Source organism: Sarcophilus harrisii, chromosome 5, assembly GCF_902635505.1.
Source record: "Sarcophilus harrisii chromosome 5, mSarHar1.11, whole genome shotgun sequence".
NCBI classification, from domain to species: domain Eukaryota; kingdom Metazoa; phylum Chordata; class Mammalia; order Dasyuromorphia; family Dasyuridae; genus Sarcophilus; species Sarcophilus harrisii.
Genome location: NC_045430.1, coordinates 187,790,072 through 187,808,264, shown reverse-complemented (window position 1 = coordinate 187,808,264; position 18,193 = coordinate 187,790,072). Strand labels below are relative to the sequence as shown.

General features: G+C 33.6%; 1 protein-coding gene across 4 annotated transcripts in view; it reads left to right on the top strand.

Annotated features, from left to right (window-relative positions):
* The window catches only part of LOC100931944 (protein mono-ADP-ribosyltransferase PARP12), a 47,937-nt gene that overhangs the window by 15,619 nt on the left and 14,125 nt on the right, over positions 1-18,193 (top strand). For 2 of the 4 annotated variants that reach the window (XM_023504905.2, XM_023504903.2), the window contains exons 3-7: positions 6,622-6,883; positions 8,887-8,979; positions 10,254-10,377; positions 12,263-12,364; positions 16,161-16,329. In XM_023504905.2, coding sequence (XP_023360673.2) covers positions 6,622-6,883; positions 8,887-8,979; positions 10,254-10,377; positions 12,263-12,364; positions 16,161-16,329 — 750 coding nt within the window. The remainder of the gene's footprint in view (positions 1-6,621; positions 6,884-8,886; positions 8,980-10,253; positions 10,378-12,262; positions 12,365-16,160; positions 16,330-18,193) is intronic. The other 2 variants (XM_023504904.2, XM_023504906.2) reach the window with 2 other exon arrangements.

Genomic DNA, 18,193 nt, shown 5'->3' with positions numbered 1-18,193 from the left:
AAAGGTTTATTGGGACCTTGCTCTATTTTTGTGAAAGCTTTACTTCCATCTTTCTGTCCAGCAAGCCTTCACAACAGAATTGCTAGTCCTCCCCAAACTCTGAGGGTTAGTAGAATGTTGAGAAGACAAGAGAAGTAACATAAACATTGAATGGACTGCCTTATGAAACAAATCATAAAATATCCATCACTGTAAATATTTAAGAAAAGGGCAAAATTAACAGGGATATTGTAGAAAGGATTCTTTCATTGACTGGAAAGTTAGAATCAGTGACTTATAATAATTTTTAATATTGAGATTCTAAAATGCAAAATAAGAAAGCAAACTGTAAGCAAACTTGATTAGTGTAGTAGCTCCATCAAAGGAGATGTTTGCATAACCAAGAAAGGAAGTAACTAGGGAACAAATAATTAAAATTAGTAGTGCAAAATTGATTTTAATTCTAATGTTTAGACTTAAGTCAGGTTAGAATTAATATTCCCCACTGCAGTAAATTTTACTCGGATAACCTCAATTCACTTGGTTCACGATTCTATTCTTGTGATTTATCTCAATCTTATATTGGGTGGGGTAGCCAAAAAAGAAATAAGTGTGTCATTGAACATTTTGTAATGATGAGCATTTGGAAACTAGTTTACAATTTCATTCTTGCAACTTCACCTAACAGACTTCCCCAAAGCTTAGGTTTTTATCTTGTAATTATCACTCCTGGATTCCCTTTTACTGTGAATTGAATCTCTATCACTATATTGTTTTCCGTTTCTCATCCTCTGTCCACTTCACTAAATTCAAGTTGAATCAGTCATAGCCCTTCTAGTTTTCTAGCAAAACCCCTTGCCCGCCAATTGATCCTATCACTAGAGGATTACTCTCATTTTCCCAAAGAAGAAATAATATGGAGGGAATTCTGGGTAGATGGGAGAGTAGGTTGGTAAATTTCAAGCTCTCCTGATTTCCCCCACAAATAGAACAAACTTGTGCTTCAGGCCAAACATAGACTGGTGAAAAACCAAGAACACTTGGGCAAAACAGGGGTTCTTCTGATACAACCCTAAAAGATCTGGAGAAAAGGAGCCGAGGTGACTTTAAAACCCACCTGTCAGAAGTGCAAATACATCTGGGCTAGCTGCACAGTAATTTTTAGTGGCGATCTACTATGTTCCCTTGTTATGGGAACAAAGAAGATCAGTGTTCATCTTCAGAGGAGGACACTGAAGTAAAAAAAGCTTCTTTTTACCCCAAAGAGTAACATGAAATATAAGATAATTGGACTGCCAGAAAGTTGTCACCAAAAAGAGAACCTTGACCCAATAGTGCAGGAAATAACCCTAGAAAATTGTCTTGGAGTAATAGAACATGAAGAGAAAGTAGAAATAGAAAAAATCCACTGATCTTAGTGGAGATCCTTTGTGAAAAACACATAGGAGCATTATTGCCAAATTTCAACTCCCAGATCAAAGAATATTTTTCAAGAAACAAGAAAATAACAATTCAAATATTCTGGAACTTTTAATTTAATTTTAAAAATTCAATTTCTTTAAATAAAATAAATTTTGGAAAAAAAAAGAAATAATGGGGAGGATCTGAGATGACTTGCAACCCACTCCTCAATAAAATGTCTACACTGGGATTGTCCTGTTGTAATTCATCTTGTTAATTGTTATAAAAAACCCTATCGGCCTTCATGTGGGTAATAAGAGAAAATACAATTCTACTGGCTCCATCTCTGTGTTGAAACTTAAGTTGTACCTATCCACTGTGAGACAAGATGTCTCTTTATATAATATCAAGAGGTATGGAATGTCTCAAAAGTCTTTAAGTGTAGTTTTAAGGTATGAAAAATTAAATTATTAAATGCCTACTATGTGTCAGACTACTGTGCAATGTTACTTTCCCTTAGTCCTGTCAGCCATGAATATACCAAAAAGCCCTAACTATCTCAAATGTGTGTAAATACTTAACCCTTTCCCACTCCCCTTTGAATAAATGAGAACATTGTCTCAATCTCCAGCTTGAGCTTTTCTTCTTAGGCAATAAATTGAGTTTTAATCTTTGTAAATTGTGGTTTCCACAGTTCTACATTCTCCTTTGGACCTGGAGTTCCTTCGATTTTTGCAGTTCACAGGGGTTTATTTTAACAGGACAATTTTATAAAGAATTTACACAAGAAAAGCACTCAAATCAAGGTCCTAAAGAGATGATACAAAGGCACTCTTAATCTCTCTGAAGAACTTTGGAATCTTGTGAGACCTGGGAGACACTGGCATAGGACCACCCAGTATGGGTACCCAAATTATAAGAAGACACTGTGCTTTGTGAGCAAAGCAGAATTGGAATAGGTCAAAAGAAACATGAGATGTACAAATTTAGATGTGTAAATCTCCAGTCCAAATGTTCATGTAGACTTTTTATATTTGACTTGTGATAGAGCCTTCTGACTAGCTGTGGTTGGATGTACTGTACCTTGACCGCAACATGCTGATGTCATTTTGAACAACCAACCTGGACCTGGAGTCAAGAAAACCTGAATTGAAATTTGGTCTCAGATATTTATTACCTCTGAGAGTATGGGGGGAGATCATTTAATTTCTTGGTACTTCAGTTTCCTCATCTGTAAAATGAGGATAATAATAGTGTCTATCTCAGGGCTGTTGGGAGATCAATGGAGATAATATTTGTAAGGATCATTTAGCTCAATGCCTACTACCGAGTAGGTGCTATGTCCATGCTTAATCCCTTCCAATACCCCCTAAAGAACATTAGACTAGAGATAGAGGTTATACCCTTCTATAAGCCTGATTTTGTTATCCTCAAATTATCAAAAGACAATAGAAGGTCATTGCTTATTATTTATCCTCTAGCATATTACAACGGTTCTTTTCCCTTTCTCTATTCCTTTATCACAAAATCCTAGGATATAGGTAAAACGGATATTTTTTCCCCTTATTCATTGAAAAAAAAGTTTAGTTTGACCAAGTCATTATTAAAACTACCTTTCGAAGTAGAGTAATTCTTTTCAGCATATCCAAGAAAATTAAAATGTTTGCTTTGTTTTGCTCTTAATTTGTCTGCTGTTACTCTTTTTAAAAATTATTTATTAAAATTAAAAGAACAAAGAAAAACGGAAAAGGAACATAAAACACAAAAGAGAACATGGTCATATGCATAGCAGAACATCAGGGAGAATTAAAAAAATAACAAATTATCAGATCAAGAAAATATATATTAGTAGAAGTTATATTCATGGGTGTCCATCTTTATTTCCTTATAGGTTCTTTTGTTCTCTGTTGTGCACCTTTTTTACTTTCTTTTCCCCCTCCTTTCATCTCCTCTACCCCCAAGCAGGCTATAGTTATGTATACATATGTAGATAAATACATACATTCACATACCTATTTTTCCTATCCCTTCTGACTCTGCTTTAATTTTACTCCTAACTTGCCTTGCTATTACTTAATGAAAGATCCCTCCTTTGTCTTCTTTCCTTAACCTTTGCTTCCCTATCTCCTCATCTCTCCCCTTATTTTAGAGCATGCTATACCCTTCTGCTATACATACATATATATTATACACACATAAGACTAAAGTTTTCCATACTACAAGTCTAATACTCTGCCACCTATCTGCCTCAAGAGAAGAATAAATTATCAAAGCACAGCTATTTACAAAGACTTATTCCCTGGATGTACCACATACTTAATTTTAATCTACCAAAGGTCTAAGCAACAAAACAAGTCAGATACATCAAAGATGCCCAGGTAGCTGACATTCCATCTGGTATCTATGTAATTCTGTCTTTTCAGCTTGATGTTTACTAGCATGTTTGTTCTTGACCATAAAACTACTTTGTTAAACCCCAACTCATGTACTGTTTTGGTGCCACCTGGTATCCTTTTTAACAAAGAGTTAAATTGTGGAAGTTGAGGAGCTTGATGAACTGGGAACCAAGAGCATATCGGGACATACCAATGTGTAAACTGAAGTCGCCAATGACAACAGCAAGAGCTGTTAGAAAATGATGTGAAAAAGAAAACCCTGAAAGAAAATATTTATTAACTTATTAATTAGGCTGGTCAGAAATGATTGGTTGTTGGTTTGATGGTTAGTGGCTTTTCTCAATAACCGAAGTCATCAAGAGAGACCCCAAAATGCCTTTAAATCCCTTCTGAAAGGGAACTCCCCAGACAAGTGGAATTCAATCCTGATTAGTGGACACTTGATAAAGAAATGAGCTAAAAGTCTTCAACTTCTGCTGAGAAGACTTGATCTTGAGATTCAACAGCCTTGAGGTATCTGGGCAGGGGAACCCATCTCCATCTGGCTCTCTAGCTAGTTTTCTCCATCATGAGCTGAGTTGCCCTAAATTCAAGTGGAGGGGACCATGGACAGGGATTCCTCTTGGCAAAGGTTTGCCCAGACTGGATTCTGTTTTATACTCTAAACAGAAATTAGGTCACCCAGTTGGGGTTGTTACTTTGAAGGCTAAAAATAAATTTCATTACTTAGCCAAGCCCTTAAAAGGATGACTAATGTTTTTTTTTAGGAGTTGGATCTTAACAGAAGAAATATTAGTTATTAATATAATATTCATATCTCAATGCTTAATGACCTTTTCTTTCATTTTTGGCTATCTTATCCCTCCCTTCACCCTTTTTCCCTTCCCCCTTATCTGAAAAAAAAAAACACTCAAACTTTTGTAACCAATATGCATATTCAAACAAAACAAATTCCCACACTTGCAGACTCTGAGAATATTTGTCTTATTCTGCATCTTGAGTACAGGGTATAGTCTTGAAACAGTGTCTATCTACTGTCTGGCCCGCCAGGGTGTCTAATGCTGTTCTTGATTTAAGAAAAAATCCCTAACGAGTTTTTCAAGGCAGACAGTTGTTTCAAGAGATAATGACTCCTTCCCTCATGAAATGAGATTTTTATAGATGTCCATTTTTGTATTTTATTTCTAGCACCTACACATGCTTGGCACATATAGCAGGTACTTATTATATGCTTCTTAAATTTAATTTTTTCCTACTTTTTAAAAAGTAGAAAAGCTTTATTTTCAAAACATATGCATAATTTTCAATATTTACCCTTGTGTTTCAAATTCCCCCCAACCCCTTCCCCTAAATAGCAAGTAATCCAATATATGTTAAACATGTCAATTATTATTTCCAAAGAATTATTTTCATTTATGAGGTCCAGTACCTTCTTTTCTAGTTGGTTAACTCATCAAATTTAATCATTTATTCATGCCTTGAGATATTGAAATAATTTCCTACTGACCCTTTCCCTCCTAAAACCCAATCTCATAACAGAAAAGTATAGCTTTAAAAAATTATTCTAACTTTAATAAATATCCCTCAAAAAAGAGCATTTCCATTTATGAAACAGAAAAAGCACATAATGTATAATATTACACATTTCTATTATGTATAGCTTACTTTTTAAAAAGTATATAATAAATTATTTTAGTCAGTGTGAAAATTGGTTATTTCACTATTCTTCACAAATCTTCCCAAATATATCACGGATCTTCAAAACACAGGCCAAAATAGCCAATTATCCATTACTTTATAGGAATTACTTTCCATAAGTGGATTGGACTAGATAGGCATTGAATACTAAATATATATGTTTATTCTACTTTGTATTTGACTGTATAACAAAATCTTTTAACTTATAATTGGTTATATTTCCTATGGCTGTACCCTCTTCTAACAGTTTTCTCATCCTCACTTGAAAAAGTCCTTATCTTTCTGACTTTACTCATATAATTCTGAGATTCAGTCACCTTGACTGGTCCTCTTAGTATCCTGTAATTTACTGTTCTATCCCTGAAGCCAAAAAAAGTAGTAATATAATTATTTATTCACAGTCCAACTCTCTGTACACTTGAAGACTATTGGTGGGCCCCTGAGCCTTGTATTTTTAAAACTAGAACCTCTCAGTTCCTTAAGTTAATCCTCATGTGGCATAAATTTGAGACTCCACATTTTCTTTACTTTCCTCAAATGGCTGACCAGATTCCTTTCTAAAAGGAACTGAAAACATCAGACCTATTTGATGAAACAAAAATACAGCTGAGACCTGACTAGTACTGATAATGAGTCCTGTATAGTGGTCACATTATTCAAAATCACATTTCATATTTCCATAGGGCTACAGCCAGGTACCATAATTACAAAATTACATCTTTGAATATCAGTGCAAATTCAAATGGATGTAACCACTTTGTGGGATTCATTATTCTTACTAATCAGACACTAGTTTTATTTTTTTTTTGTTGTTGTTACAATATCATACTTCTCTCATTGAATTTATGTGGTCCAGAAACTCTCCTCCTCCTTTCTCACTTCTACAACAACCCTTTTCAGTTTCTTAGTATTGAGTTAAAGGAATTTTTGTGATCTGTGTGGAACAGCTGCTATTTAAAGTTGGTTGGGTGTTTTTTTTTTTTTTTCATTTGTTTTTTATTTTTTAGTATCATCTTCATTTCTTAGTATGGGGTTCAAATTGAGTTGACGTAAAAAGAGAATACCAAATCTTGAGCCTACATGTTACCGTTTTTGAATATAAAGACCATATAATAATTTGAAATGTTTCCTGATCCTTCTATGCCAGGTCTGCCCTTACTACAACAGAGGTGAAGGGCCCCATGGATCCTGCAATCTCCAGGATAATTGTACCAAGCTCCATATTTGTAAACACTTCATCTGGGGGGAGTGCAGGTTTCAAAAATGCAAGAGATCTCATAATCTACATGCTGAAAATGTGATGAAGTTGCTGAGAGAGCAAGGGCTGAATAGCTCTGCCATCTTAAACATCCAGAGAATCTGCAAATATAAGCATTCAGAGATCTGCAAGTCTTTTGACAAGAAGAAAGGTAAGAATGGAAGGGATCTCATAAATGACAGTATGGAGATGGGTTGGTTTGTTTTTTCTTTGAAATCGTGATTGAGAAATCTTCTAAGCTCCACACTGCTTGGCCACCCTCAATTTTGCCCTTTGGAAAACTTGCCATGGCCATCATTTAAGAAAATTCATAGGATCATCTTTAGAGCTAGAAGGTACCACGGGGGTTCACTCACTTTTTAAGTCAGAAATCTTTAGATCAGAAAGATTTCAATAAAATTTTGATTAATATCATTTGTTTTGAATTCACTTTTATTTCAGAATCTTTCTGTTGCCCTATCCAGGAAGCAATCCCTTATAGCAAGAAGCAAAAAGAAAGAATGGGGGGAAAACAGTTTGACAAAATTAATGAAATGTCAGTGGAGACCAACATTATGCAAAATGTTTTATAGACATCATGTCCCATGCAAAAAAGTGAGAAAAACACATTTCACTCATCTCTTCTTTAAAGGCAAACTTAGTCATTCTACTTAGTTTCATTTTTTTCTCTGTTGTTATTATTGTCTATATTTTCTTGTGTTTTTTTTTCTTATTACTTATACTTGGCTTCAGTTCATTTAAGTCTTCCCATGTTCTCTGAGGAATGATCTTTTCTTCCTATGAACTTCTCTCTTCATCCATTTCTTATAATGCAGTGATATTCTGTAGTGTTCTCTTTTCTAAAATATGATCATTCTCTGGGATCAGATTTCTTGTGGGGCTTCTAGAGACAGCCTTAGTTTCAGTTCCAATCAATAATCGCCTCAAATGCAGCCAGGTGTTAGAAGTTCAAATCCTTTATTGTCTCTTCCAAAATATCCTGGTTAGTTTTCCTTGGTTCTGAGAGCTCTTGTTGCTAGTCCTTTGCCTCTGCCAGCTTCAACCTCTCCTCTTCTGAATCCCCAGTTGTGCCCGAATGCAGTCTCTAGCTTCTCAGTCTCCTCAACTGACTCCTGACTGAAGCTCTAAGAACTTCTTATATATGATCTCTTAAAGGTGTGAACCCAAAGGTTGACTCCTCCTCTGAGAGAGTGGGATTGTGGGCGATGTAAATTTGTGAATCTCATACTGAATCCTGAAATCTCCCAAACTTGTAAACTATGTGTGAACTCTCAAAGGTGTAAACATAAGCATTGTTTCTATCAATTCCTTTGTAAGGATTCTAACAATATTCCATTTTATTCCATAATTTATTTAGGTATTTGTTAATTGATGAATATGTAATTTGTTTCTAATTCTTGGCAACCACAAAAAGTTCATGTTTATTCTTTTATTTTATTCTTATTTATTTATTGATATCTTGGAATGTACCTTGGTAGATTGACTCCCAGGCATTTTATGAATTTTGTAGGTATTTTAAAGAATACTTTCTTCTGATTATTTTCTCCTCACTTGTTATTTGCTAGATAGAAATGTTGATGATCTTTGTGAATTTATCCTTTATCTCATTTCTTTACTGAAATTATTAGTTCTCTCATTTTCTTGGGTGGATTCTCTGAGTTTCCAAGTAAATAATTTCATTAGCAAATAAAGATAATTTTTTCAATTTTTATGCTTTTAATATCTTTCTCTTGTCTTATTGGTAGTGCTTTTAGAACAATGAGAACATATTAGCCATGTTGACCAAAAAAACCCCACAAACCAAACCTACAATAAAAAATGAAAAGTATGTTTGCATCTTCATTCAGAGTTCATTGTTCTGTTTCTGGAGGTGGATAACATTTTTCATCATAGCCCTTTAGAATTACCTACTTTATAAACTTTTTAAAAAATTCAGTTATTTTATTTTTATGTCTATACATCAGGTCTTCTGTCCTTGACCATTCTCCCATAATCTTGAATTTAAGTTGTATTTCTGATTCATTTAATATCGTAGATTTTTACTCAGTTACTATTAAAAGCTTATATAGTTTCACTAAACAGAGATTGCAAGTTGAAAAACTTGTAGAAACACATTTTATATCATTTCATATATTGTTATGGTTTTTTTTAAAGCAGATAAACGATCTGAGGCTGCTTTTATAAACAAGAAGACAAAAAGCGATGAAATTTGCCTTTACTACATCTGGAAATTCTGCAAACGAAAAAGTGAGTTGAATTTGTAACGGGAAAGTGTGAAGTAGCTCTTAACCTTCCCTTCAGGTATAAACTTACTCTATAGAATAGCAGTTTAAACTGGCAGTTAAAGTTAACACAAATCCTATTTTCTAAGTTTGAATTTTGAAAAATTCTGCTTTCTTTGTTGTTATTATCATCCTTTAAAAACATGAATTCTTATCTTTTTTCCTTCTCCCTTTCTTCATTTATCACTTTCTCTTTTTCTTCCTTCCTTCCTTCCCTTTTTCCTCCTTCCTTCCTTTTGTCTTTAATTTGTGAGACAGAGTTAAATGACTTCCCCAGAGTTACACAGCTAGTAAGTGTCAAGTATCTGATGCTGAATTTGAACTCGGGTCCTCCTGACTCCAGGGATAGAGCTTTATCCATTACACTATCTACTGCCCCTGATCGTGGAGGTTTCTAGACAAGGATAGTTTCATTGATCCAGGGGATTCCAGGCATATAAGCACTTAATAAATGTTTATTAATTGACTGATGGAATCCCCTTCCCTCATTCATTTGTGTATGTTTTCCAGGGCTTTATATATATATATGTGTACATATTGTTCCCCACTCCTCCAAAGGATTGTAAGCTCTTGGGGGCAAAGGCTATTTAGTTTTTGTCTTTAATTTACCAAGAAGAAAAGCATTTTTATATAATTTTTCAGAACATGCTGTTTGCATAAGACATTGTACCATGCTACTTCTTGAAGTGAGAGAATTTGGAAATAGCACTTCATTTTGAGAGTCAAATGTTCAAGTGCAAATTGCCATGTTGCATTTGCTGTGATCTGGGGGCCTAAACTTTGTAAACTTCCCTTTCCACTTCTCTAAAGTGGATATTGGGAAGCTGGGTGGTTCAGTGGAGGTGACAGTGTACAGAAGGCTGGTTCTGCAGTTGGAAGGACCCGAGTTCAAACTTGGCCTCAGAAGCTTATTAACTCAATGATAGGCAAGTCACTTAACCTCAGTCTGCCTCTGTTTCCTCATCTGTAAGGAGACCCAGAAGACAACTATGACAAACTACTTCATAGATTACCTACCAAATGGAATTTCTATTAGAATCAAATAAGATAATAATGGATATAAATTTACTTTAGACATAAGTAATAATTGAAAAAATATATTACTATTTATTTGTTTTTCATATTCAAAGGACTGTCTTAAAGTCATATTTTGTTTATTCTTTACCAGTACTCATTTATTTTCACTTCTTATGGTCTAATAGTGCTTTATTTTAATTGAAATTTTCATTTTCTTTACAGATAACTGTAAGAATATTCATTACCATTTGCCTTACCGATGGCAAAAGTTGGATGGCACTGTTTGGAATGATCTTCCCATGATGGAAGGGATTGAAAAACTCTACTGTAACCCAAAGAACTCCAGGTAAAGTGATCCTTTTTTCCTCAGCTCTGGAGTAGGACCAAATGTGGAAGCCCAGAATATATTCCCCATTATATTCCTTTAGATTCTAGTGATGTTGAATCATAGAAAAGACCTGGTGAACACTGATCAGCTTCTTATGGATGAAAAAAAAGACAGAATATGGCTACATTTGACAAAGATGGTTTCAATTTGTTGAGGTGATTTTTCCAATTTGGAGACGCTATATATTAGCTTATAATTCACACTGCTTTAATGAATCTGCTTTAATAACTGAAAAAAAAATATTTTTTTTTCCATGAATTTCTTTCTTTTGGTCTGTGTCTTTCAAAAAATGACTAATACAGAAATGTTTTGCATGATTACACATGTATAACCTATATGAAATTGCTTGTAATCTCAGGCAGAGGAGAAGTGAGGGAGGAAGGAAGAGAATTTGGAATTAAAAATTTAAAAAGAATGTTAAAAATTGTCTTTACACATAATTGGGAAAATATTATTAAAAAAGCCAAAAAAAATACAGTTCTATTTTTAATTTAAAATTTAGAATTATTCATTGTAATAAGTAACAGATTCACTTGGGTGACTTTAGGGCTAGTGCTCTATCCCCTGTACCACCTAGCTGCCCTTAACCTTAGTTTCTTCATATTTAAAAATAGGGATAATAATGTTTATAGTATTTCCCTCAATGATCAAAGTGCTTTGTGTACCTTAAATATTTGTTACACCTGAAATGTTTTGTCCATGGGAACTATTATCATTTTTTGTTTTTAAGTTAATTTCAAATGTGAATAATCTAGTTACTATATACTGTATATGCTAATTACTAATAGTTACTATAGTTACTACTATTTGACTAGAAATACTGGCTGCTTAAAGAGTCTCTGAAGGAATAACACAGATTTAGTTTATAGAAATACTTTACATATAGTTTAAGTTTCTTTTTATTTTAAAATATTTAATTTTAAATTTAAAAATTTATTTTTATATCACCTTCATTTCTCAAACACATCCTTACCCTGTGCCCAAATAGTTATTCCTTAAAACAAAATCAACTAACTTGTTTATTGTGAATGACAACAAAGGTGATATTCTTTCTTCCCCATGTCTCCCTGCTTCTAAAAAGAAGGGAAAGAGGTACTAAGAATCAGCTTTTTAGTTCCCTTGTTTGTCTGCTTTAGCTGGAGAATTCCCAATTTTGACTTGTTTTGAGGTGAGAGAGGAACTGAACTTCTTGCAAGAGGGAATCCACACAAGTCTCTTTATTCCATCCTTTGGTTCTAGGTCTCTCTTTCTACACTTTTTCATCTAGAACACTCAAAGCCTAGGGCCTGGTGATTGGGACTATGCTTTCTCCTTTTTCTGTGTACTGAGTCATTTTTCCTTTAAATTTAGGAATAGGAACCATTCTTCTGCTTTTATTGATACGTTATTCCCAGGTGAGGAACTCTGTACCAATGCAGGTTGGAAGTTTCTTGTCAATTTATAATCTTAGAGATTTGTCTGGACACAGAGATTAGGTGATTTTTCTAGTATGTGTCAGAGAAAGGATTTGAACCCAGGTTTCCCCGATTCTAAGGCTAGCTCTCTGTTCTCTCATTCTTCAAGCTGCTTCTCTCTATTAAATCACCATTATTCCATGTCCCACTGTCTCTTCTACCAGGCAGGAAATGGCATGATTAGACATTAATTTGGGGGGGGGTTAAGCATTGTCTCACTGCCTGTAGCAGGAATAAAGCTAGTTATTCCTTTTTGGGAAAAGGCACATTAAATTGGTTGTAACCTACTTTTTATTCCTTATTTTATAGGTGAGGTTTCCTCTTCTCAGAGCAAAACACTTAAGACTGAGAGATAATTTACTATGACGCTCTTTTTTTCTCCTGTTTAGATGTGTTTCCTCAGCCCCATCTCCCTCTTATTTCTCGTACATCAGTCTCCTGTTCAACTCAGGCCTTGGTGTTCCGCCTCCTTCTCCAAATGTCGGAGTCCAGTGAGTAATGCTTATTCTGTTTTCCATCCTCAATCTTTCTCAGAGTTACTGAGTGATGAAGAGAATCTTCTGGAGGTATCATTCCTCCCTCTTTGCTCCCCTCTTCGAGTATCTACAGCCAAGATTGACATAACATTCTAGGCACAAAACCGCAAATAATGGTGAAAGAAAAGCCCAAAGTCCTTCCTATTATGTAAATATATTCTTTAGTTTTGTTTGTCTTATAATTGTCTTATAATTTCTCAAAGTTCACAGTTCTCATCTAATGATTATTGAGTTTAAATACCATGTTGATAATGACTTTTTACTATAAATGAAATCAAAAAACGAGGAAATTGCAGCTAAATGGAAGAGTCACTCATACTTTTTTCCTTAGGTAAGCAAATAAAAAGTCAAAAGAATGAAAAAAATAGGCAAAAATGGGAAATATTTTATTGGCAAAACAACTGATCCAGAAAATAAATTGAGGACAGATAATTTAAGAATTATTGGGCTCACTGAAACCCATGATCAGAAAGTACAGACATCATACATATTTCAAGAATTTATCAAGGAAAAATGTCCTGATATTTTAATTCCAGAGGGAAAAATAGAAGCTGAAATAATTCATGGATCACTTTCTGAAAAAGATCCCAAAAGAAAACCCCCATGAAATGTTATAACCAAATTCTAGAGCTCCAAGATCAAGGAGAAGTTATTGTAAGAAACCAGAAAGGAACCATTCAAATATCATGGAGCCCCATTCAGTATCACACAAGATTTAGCTGCTACCAAGTTAAAGGAGAAGAGGGCTTGAAATATTATATTCTAGAAGGCAAAGGAGCTAGTATTACAACTAGGAATCGCCTACCCAGAAAAATTTGAGTATAATCCTTTAGGGTAAAAAATGGAAATTCAATGACATAGAAAGCTTTTAAGCAATCCATATGAAAAGATCAGAGCTGAAAAGAAAATTTGACATTCAAACACACGACTCAAGAGAAACATAAAAAGGTAAACATGAAAGAGAAATCATAAAGGACTTAATAATTCCTATGTGGGATGATGACACATGTAATACCTTGGAACTTTATTATTAGTGCAGTTAGGAGTTTTCTACATAGTCAGAGGGCATAGTTGTGAGTTGATTATATTAGTATGATCTAAGAAAATCAGGCAGAAGTAGGGCAATACTGGGAATGGGGAAAAGAATAAAGAAAATTTTTTCTTTTCTTCTTTTCTTTATTAAAGCTTTTTATTTTTCTTAAACCTATTTATGGACAATTATTCAACATTAGCTGTAATATTCTTCTCTAAAATGTAATATTCTTTTGTTGGGGTTTTCTTGGGGTCTCTGGAGGCAGCCTTCCTTTCAATTTAGTAATCACCACACAAATAGCCAGAGGTTAAAGTCCAAATCCTTTATTGTCTCTTTCAAAGTCTTATCTCCTTCACTTGGGGCTTGGTTAGTTTTCTGCAGGCCTTCTGGATCTTGGTTTCAATGGAGAAGCGAAGGAGGAGAGCCTGCCACCATTTCTCTGGTTTTCCCTAGTTTTCCTTCTGGCTGAGTTTGTCCCAGCTTATATCCTCTCTCATCATAGGTGTGAATCTTGTGGAACTATAGTAAGTACTAGAGAACTGTTAAGCACCATGCTAAACTAGATAACTTTTGTCTATCAGTTATAGGGACAGTATGTGTGAGGGGAAGGGTTTAGGAGGAAAGATAATGAATTCTGTTTTGGATATGGTGTCTATTGGATGTCCAGTTTGAGATGTCTGAAAAGCATAGTTCAATGGAAAGTTTGGGCAGGAAAGACAAGTTTTAGAATTATTAGCATAAATTTGGTAATTATATCCATAGGAGCTGATGAGGTAATAAGAGGGAGAAGAGGGTCCAGGACAGCCACAATTAGGTGGCATAATATGTAGAGTATTGGATTCAGTTCAATCCTGCCTTAGATACTTCATAGTTACATAACCTTGAACAAGTCACTTAATCTCTTACCTGCACATTCATTATCTATAAAATGGAGCAACAATAGCACCTATTTCAAAGCCATTTTTCTTTACAATATTGACAAGGAATCAATTATTTATCTGAATTTTCTCATTCATTCTGCATTAGTATATATCTTTTCCTAATTTCTTTGAAACTGTCCCTTTCATCATTTCCTATGGTACAATAACATTCCAGTCATATCTTTTATATGATATTTCTATGATATCTTTTATAAATAACTATTCTCCACTCTTTGAGTATCCTTCTAGTTTCTAGTTCTTTGTCACTGCAAAAAAAAAGTTACTATAAATATTTTTGTATATCTTGTTGCTTTCATCTTTTTATGATCTTTGTTTGTTGCTTTCATCTTTTTATGATTTTTGTGGTATAGACTTAGTAGTGATATTATTTATCTGGTTAAGTGACTTTTAGGGCATGGTTCCAAATAGTTTTCTAAAGTGCTTAGAATAATTCATAATTTTTTCAACAGTGAGGATGCTATTATGTCTTTTTCCCCCTGTGATTGTCATTTTCCTTTTTTGTTATTTTTGTTAATCTAATATGTGTATGAAACTCAAAGGTGCTTTAAATTGAATTTTTCTAATGTCATTTGGAATTTTTTTATATGGTTGTTGAAAGCTTAGCTTTCTTCCTCTGAAAACCACCTATTTATATCCTTTTATTATTTAGTTATTTGGGAATGGTGCTTGCTCTTATATATTTTAATCAGTTAGATACCATATCTTTATCAAAGATGTTTGCTACTAAGATTCCCCCTCCCCCATTAACTATTTGTCTTCTAATTTTAATTCCATTAGTTTTGTACAAAGATATTTCCTTCCTCATTTCTCTAATTTGTTTATTATATGACCTTTTGAAGTCTTAACTTGTCCCCTTATTTGGAACTTATCTTGGCATATGGTGTGAAATATTTGTGTAAACCTAATTTATACCAAACTGCTTTTTAGTTTCCTCAGCATCTGTTATAAGTAGTAAATGTTTTTCTTCAATATTCTTCAGTATTTTCTTCAATTCAAAGGATTTCTTTAATTATTTCTTATTTAATTTTTCTTATTAATTTCTTATTAAATTTTAATTTTAATTATTTCTTATTTAATTATTTCTTCAACAATAATCTGTTTCCCTGGTTGACCTCTCTATTTTTAGCTAATATGTAATAGCTTTGCTTGTTCCTGTTTTGTAATATAGTTTGAGATTTCATACTTCCCAACCTTCTTCATCTCACTTTCCCCCTCCTTATATCCCTTTAAATACTTGATCTTTTATTCCTTTAGATAAAAATGGCTATCATTTTTTCTACCTCAGTAGAATTGGTAATTCAATTGGCATCATACTGTATGAGTAAATTTAGGTAGTATTATAATTTTTATTATATTTGAACAATAACCACTAGTAATTACATTTCTCTGTATTTCTATAAAGTATTGTTTTGTATAGTTCCTGTTTGTATCTTGGTAGCTCAACTTCAAAATATTTAATACAATCTGTAGCTGTTTTGAATAGAATTTCTCATCCTATTTCTTCTTGCTTGGTTTTGTTGGCAACACACAGAAATGCTGATGACTTTACTAAAGTGATTGTTTCCATTAATTTCAGTTGCCTTTTTAGTCCTAATAAACTTTTGTTGAATTCAATTGAATTTGAGTTTTTAACCTAGATCCTTACTGAGATATGCTTACACGTGAAGCCAATGATGATACCTTAAAAGTAGTCCTGTTGTTTCCCATGCACACAAAGCCATACTTTTAATATACTAGTGCATGTATTTTAAAGACCAGTTCTACTTCATTTCTGTAGGATGGGAGATCTGGCCATCAACTTTGAGACTATGACCAGTGGTTTGAGTCCAGTGCGTCGTTTATCTACCCCCTCCTCAGTCACCAAACCTGCCAGTATGGTTTTAACCACAACATGGATCTGGTATTGGGTAAATGACAATGGTCAGTGGACTGAATATGGAACCCAGGTGAGTGAATTCATTCCGGTTTATTTGTTTATTTTTGTTATTAGATTTCGTCTACATGTGAATATCACTTTAATAATCACCTAAGCCAGGTAGAAGGGGTGTGTGTCTGTCTGTCTGTCAGTTAATGATAGTTTTGTGGAGTGTCCTTCATAGAAAGTTTCAGCTTATTCAGTTTCTTACACCTTTATGATGTCTGACCTATGGTTGTGGTTTTTTTTTTCTTCTTTTTTAAACCACTCTCCAACTTGGGACAATGGTGAATGAGGACATGGTATCGTGCCCCGTGCACCTATTTCCACTTGAATTTTAGTGACATCTGCTGTTACAAGTCACATTTGGAAAGGAGAAAGCCATCAGCTGTATAGACAGATCAAACAAACTGTTTGCAGGCTATAAACAATTGTAGAACAATTGTTTATAGAAGAGGCTTAGTTAATCGCAATTGTCAGAGTTGGAAAAGGATTTAGGAAACTGAAGAGTCATTTGCTTTGTTTTCTCCATTTTGGGGGAGTCTAGTATGGAAACCCATGATTTCCAGAGCAGTCCGAGTTAAGCTTGATGTGAATAATTGAAGTCCTGCTCAGTCGATGCTATCTTAACCATTCTGATATAGTTATTCAAAAAAAGAAAAAGCAAGGGGCATTGGGTTGTCAGAAAATGGAGTTTTAATTGCATTTTCTATACCATGGATAAGTCACTTAACTTCTTAGTTGCCTTATCTTTGTATTTTTAAGTACGATAAGGATTTTGTATGTAATAGGAAGATAATTCTAGATTGCATTATTGGATAGGGCAGTTGATGAGCTACTGGAGGACACTATTTCTTTCATGCTTTTTGCTAATTTTTTTTTAATTAGTGGTTAGAAAACAAAATGTCAGTCAAAATTGGAGAATGAAAATTTGCCCATATTTGCCCAGCTCAATTAGCACATCTTCTCCAAAACAAACTAGAAAATGCCCCACACTGAATTCTAATTCAAAAGTATTGTTTATGAAAAGACCAGAGCTTAATAGTAAATTTGACATTCAAACACAGAACTCAAGAAAAATGTGAAAAGGTAAGCATGAGTAAGAAATCTTGAGCAACTAAACAAATCTATAAGAATCACACTGCAGACTTTTAAAAACAAAATGCATTATTCATTCCTGTTAAAACACATACTTACTCATACATGCACATATATATGCACATGCATACATGAAAGCATAGAGTAAATAGAGCTTTTCTGAAAATTAATAATATTATATTTAATGTAATAACTTAGAAGACTTTCCAGTGAGATCAAGGGGAAACAAGAATGTCAATTATCACCATTACTAGTCAATATTGCTAGCTATGGAGGCAAGAAAAAGAAATTGATGGAAGAAATATAAGCAAAGAGGAAACTAAATCATCACTTTGGTCAAATGATATAAAAATTTACATTGAGAACCCTAGAGAGTTAATTAAAAACTAAATGAAACAATCAATAGCTTTCAGAAAATTTCAATATATAAAATAAATTATCAATATTTCTTTAAATTAACCAATAAAACTCAGCAGGAAGGAGTAGAAAGATATTCCATTTAAAATACAATGAATCGCATAAAATACTAGCATAAGTACTATAGAACATTAATATAAAGAATATGAAAAATTAGTAAAATAGTATAAAATTGTGAGTTTGAGAGATTATCTGCCAGGATGCATATAAGAATTTTATGAACACAATTACAAAGAACTCTTGACACAAATAAAGTCAGATCTAGGTGGAGAAGTTAATTACTCATAGGTAGACAGAGCCAGTGATAAAAAAGCTTTTTAACCATATTTAATTTACTTATTCAGTGCCATATCAAACTACCTAAAAATTGTTTTAAGGAG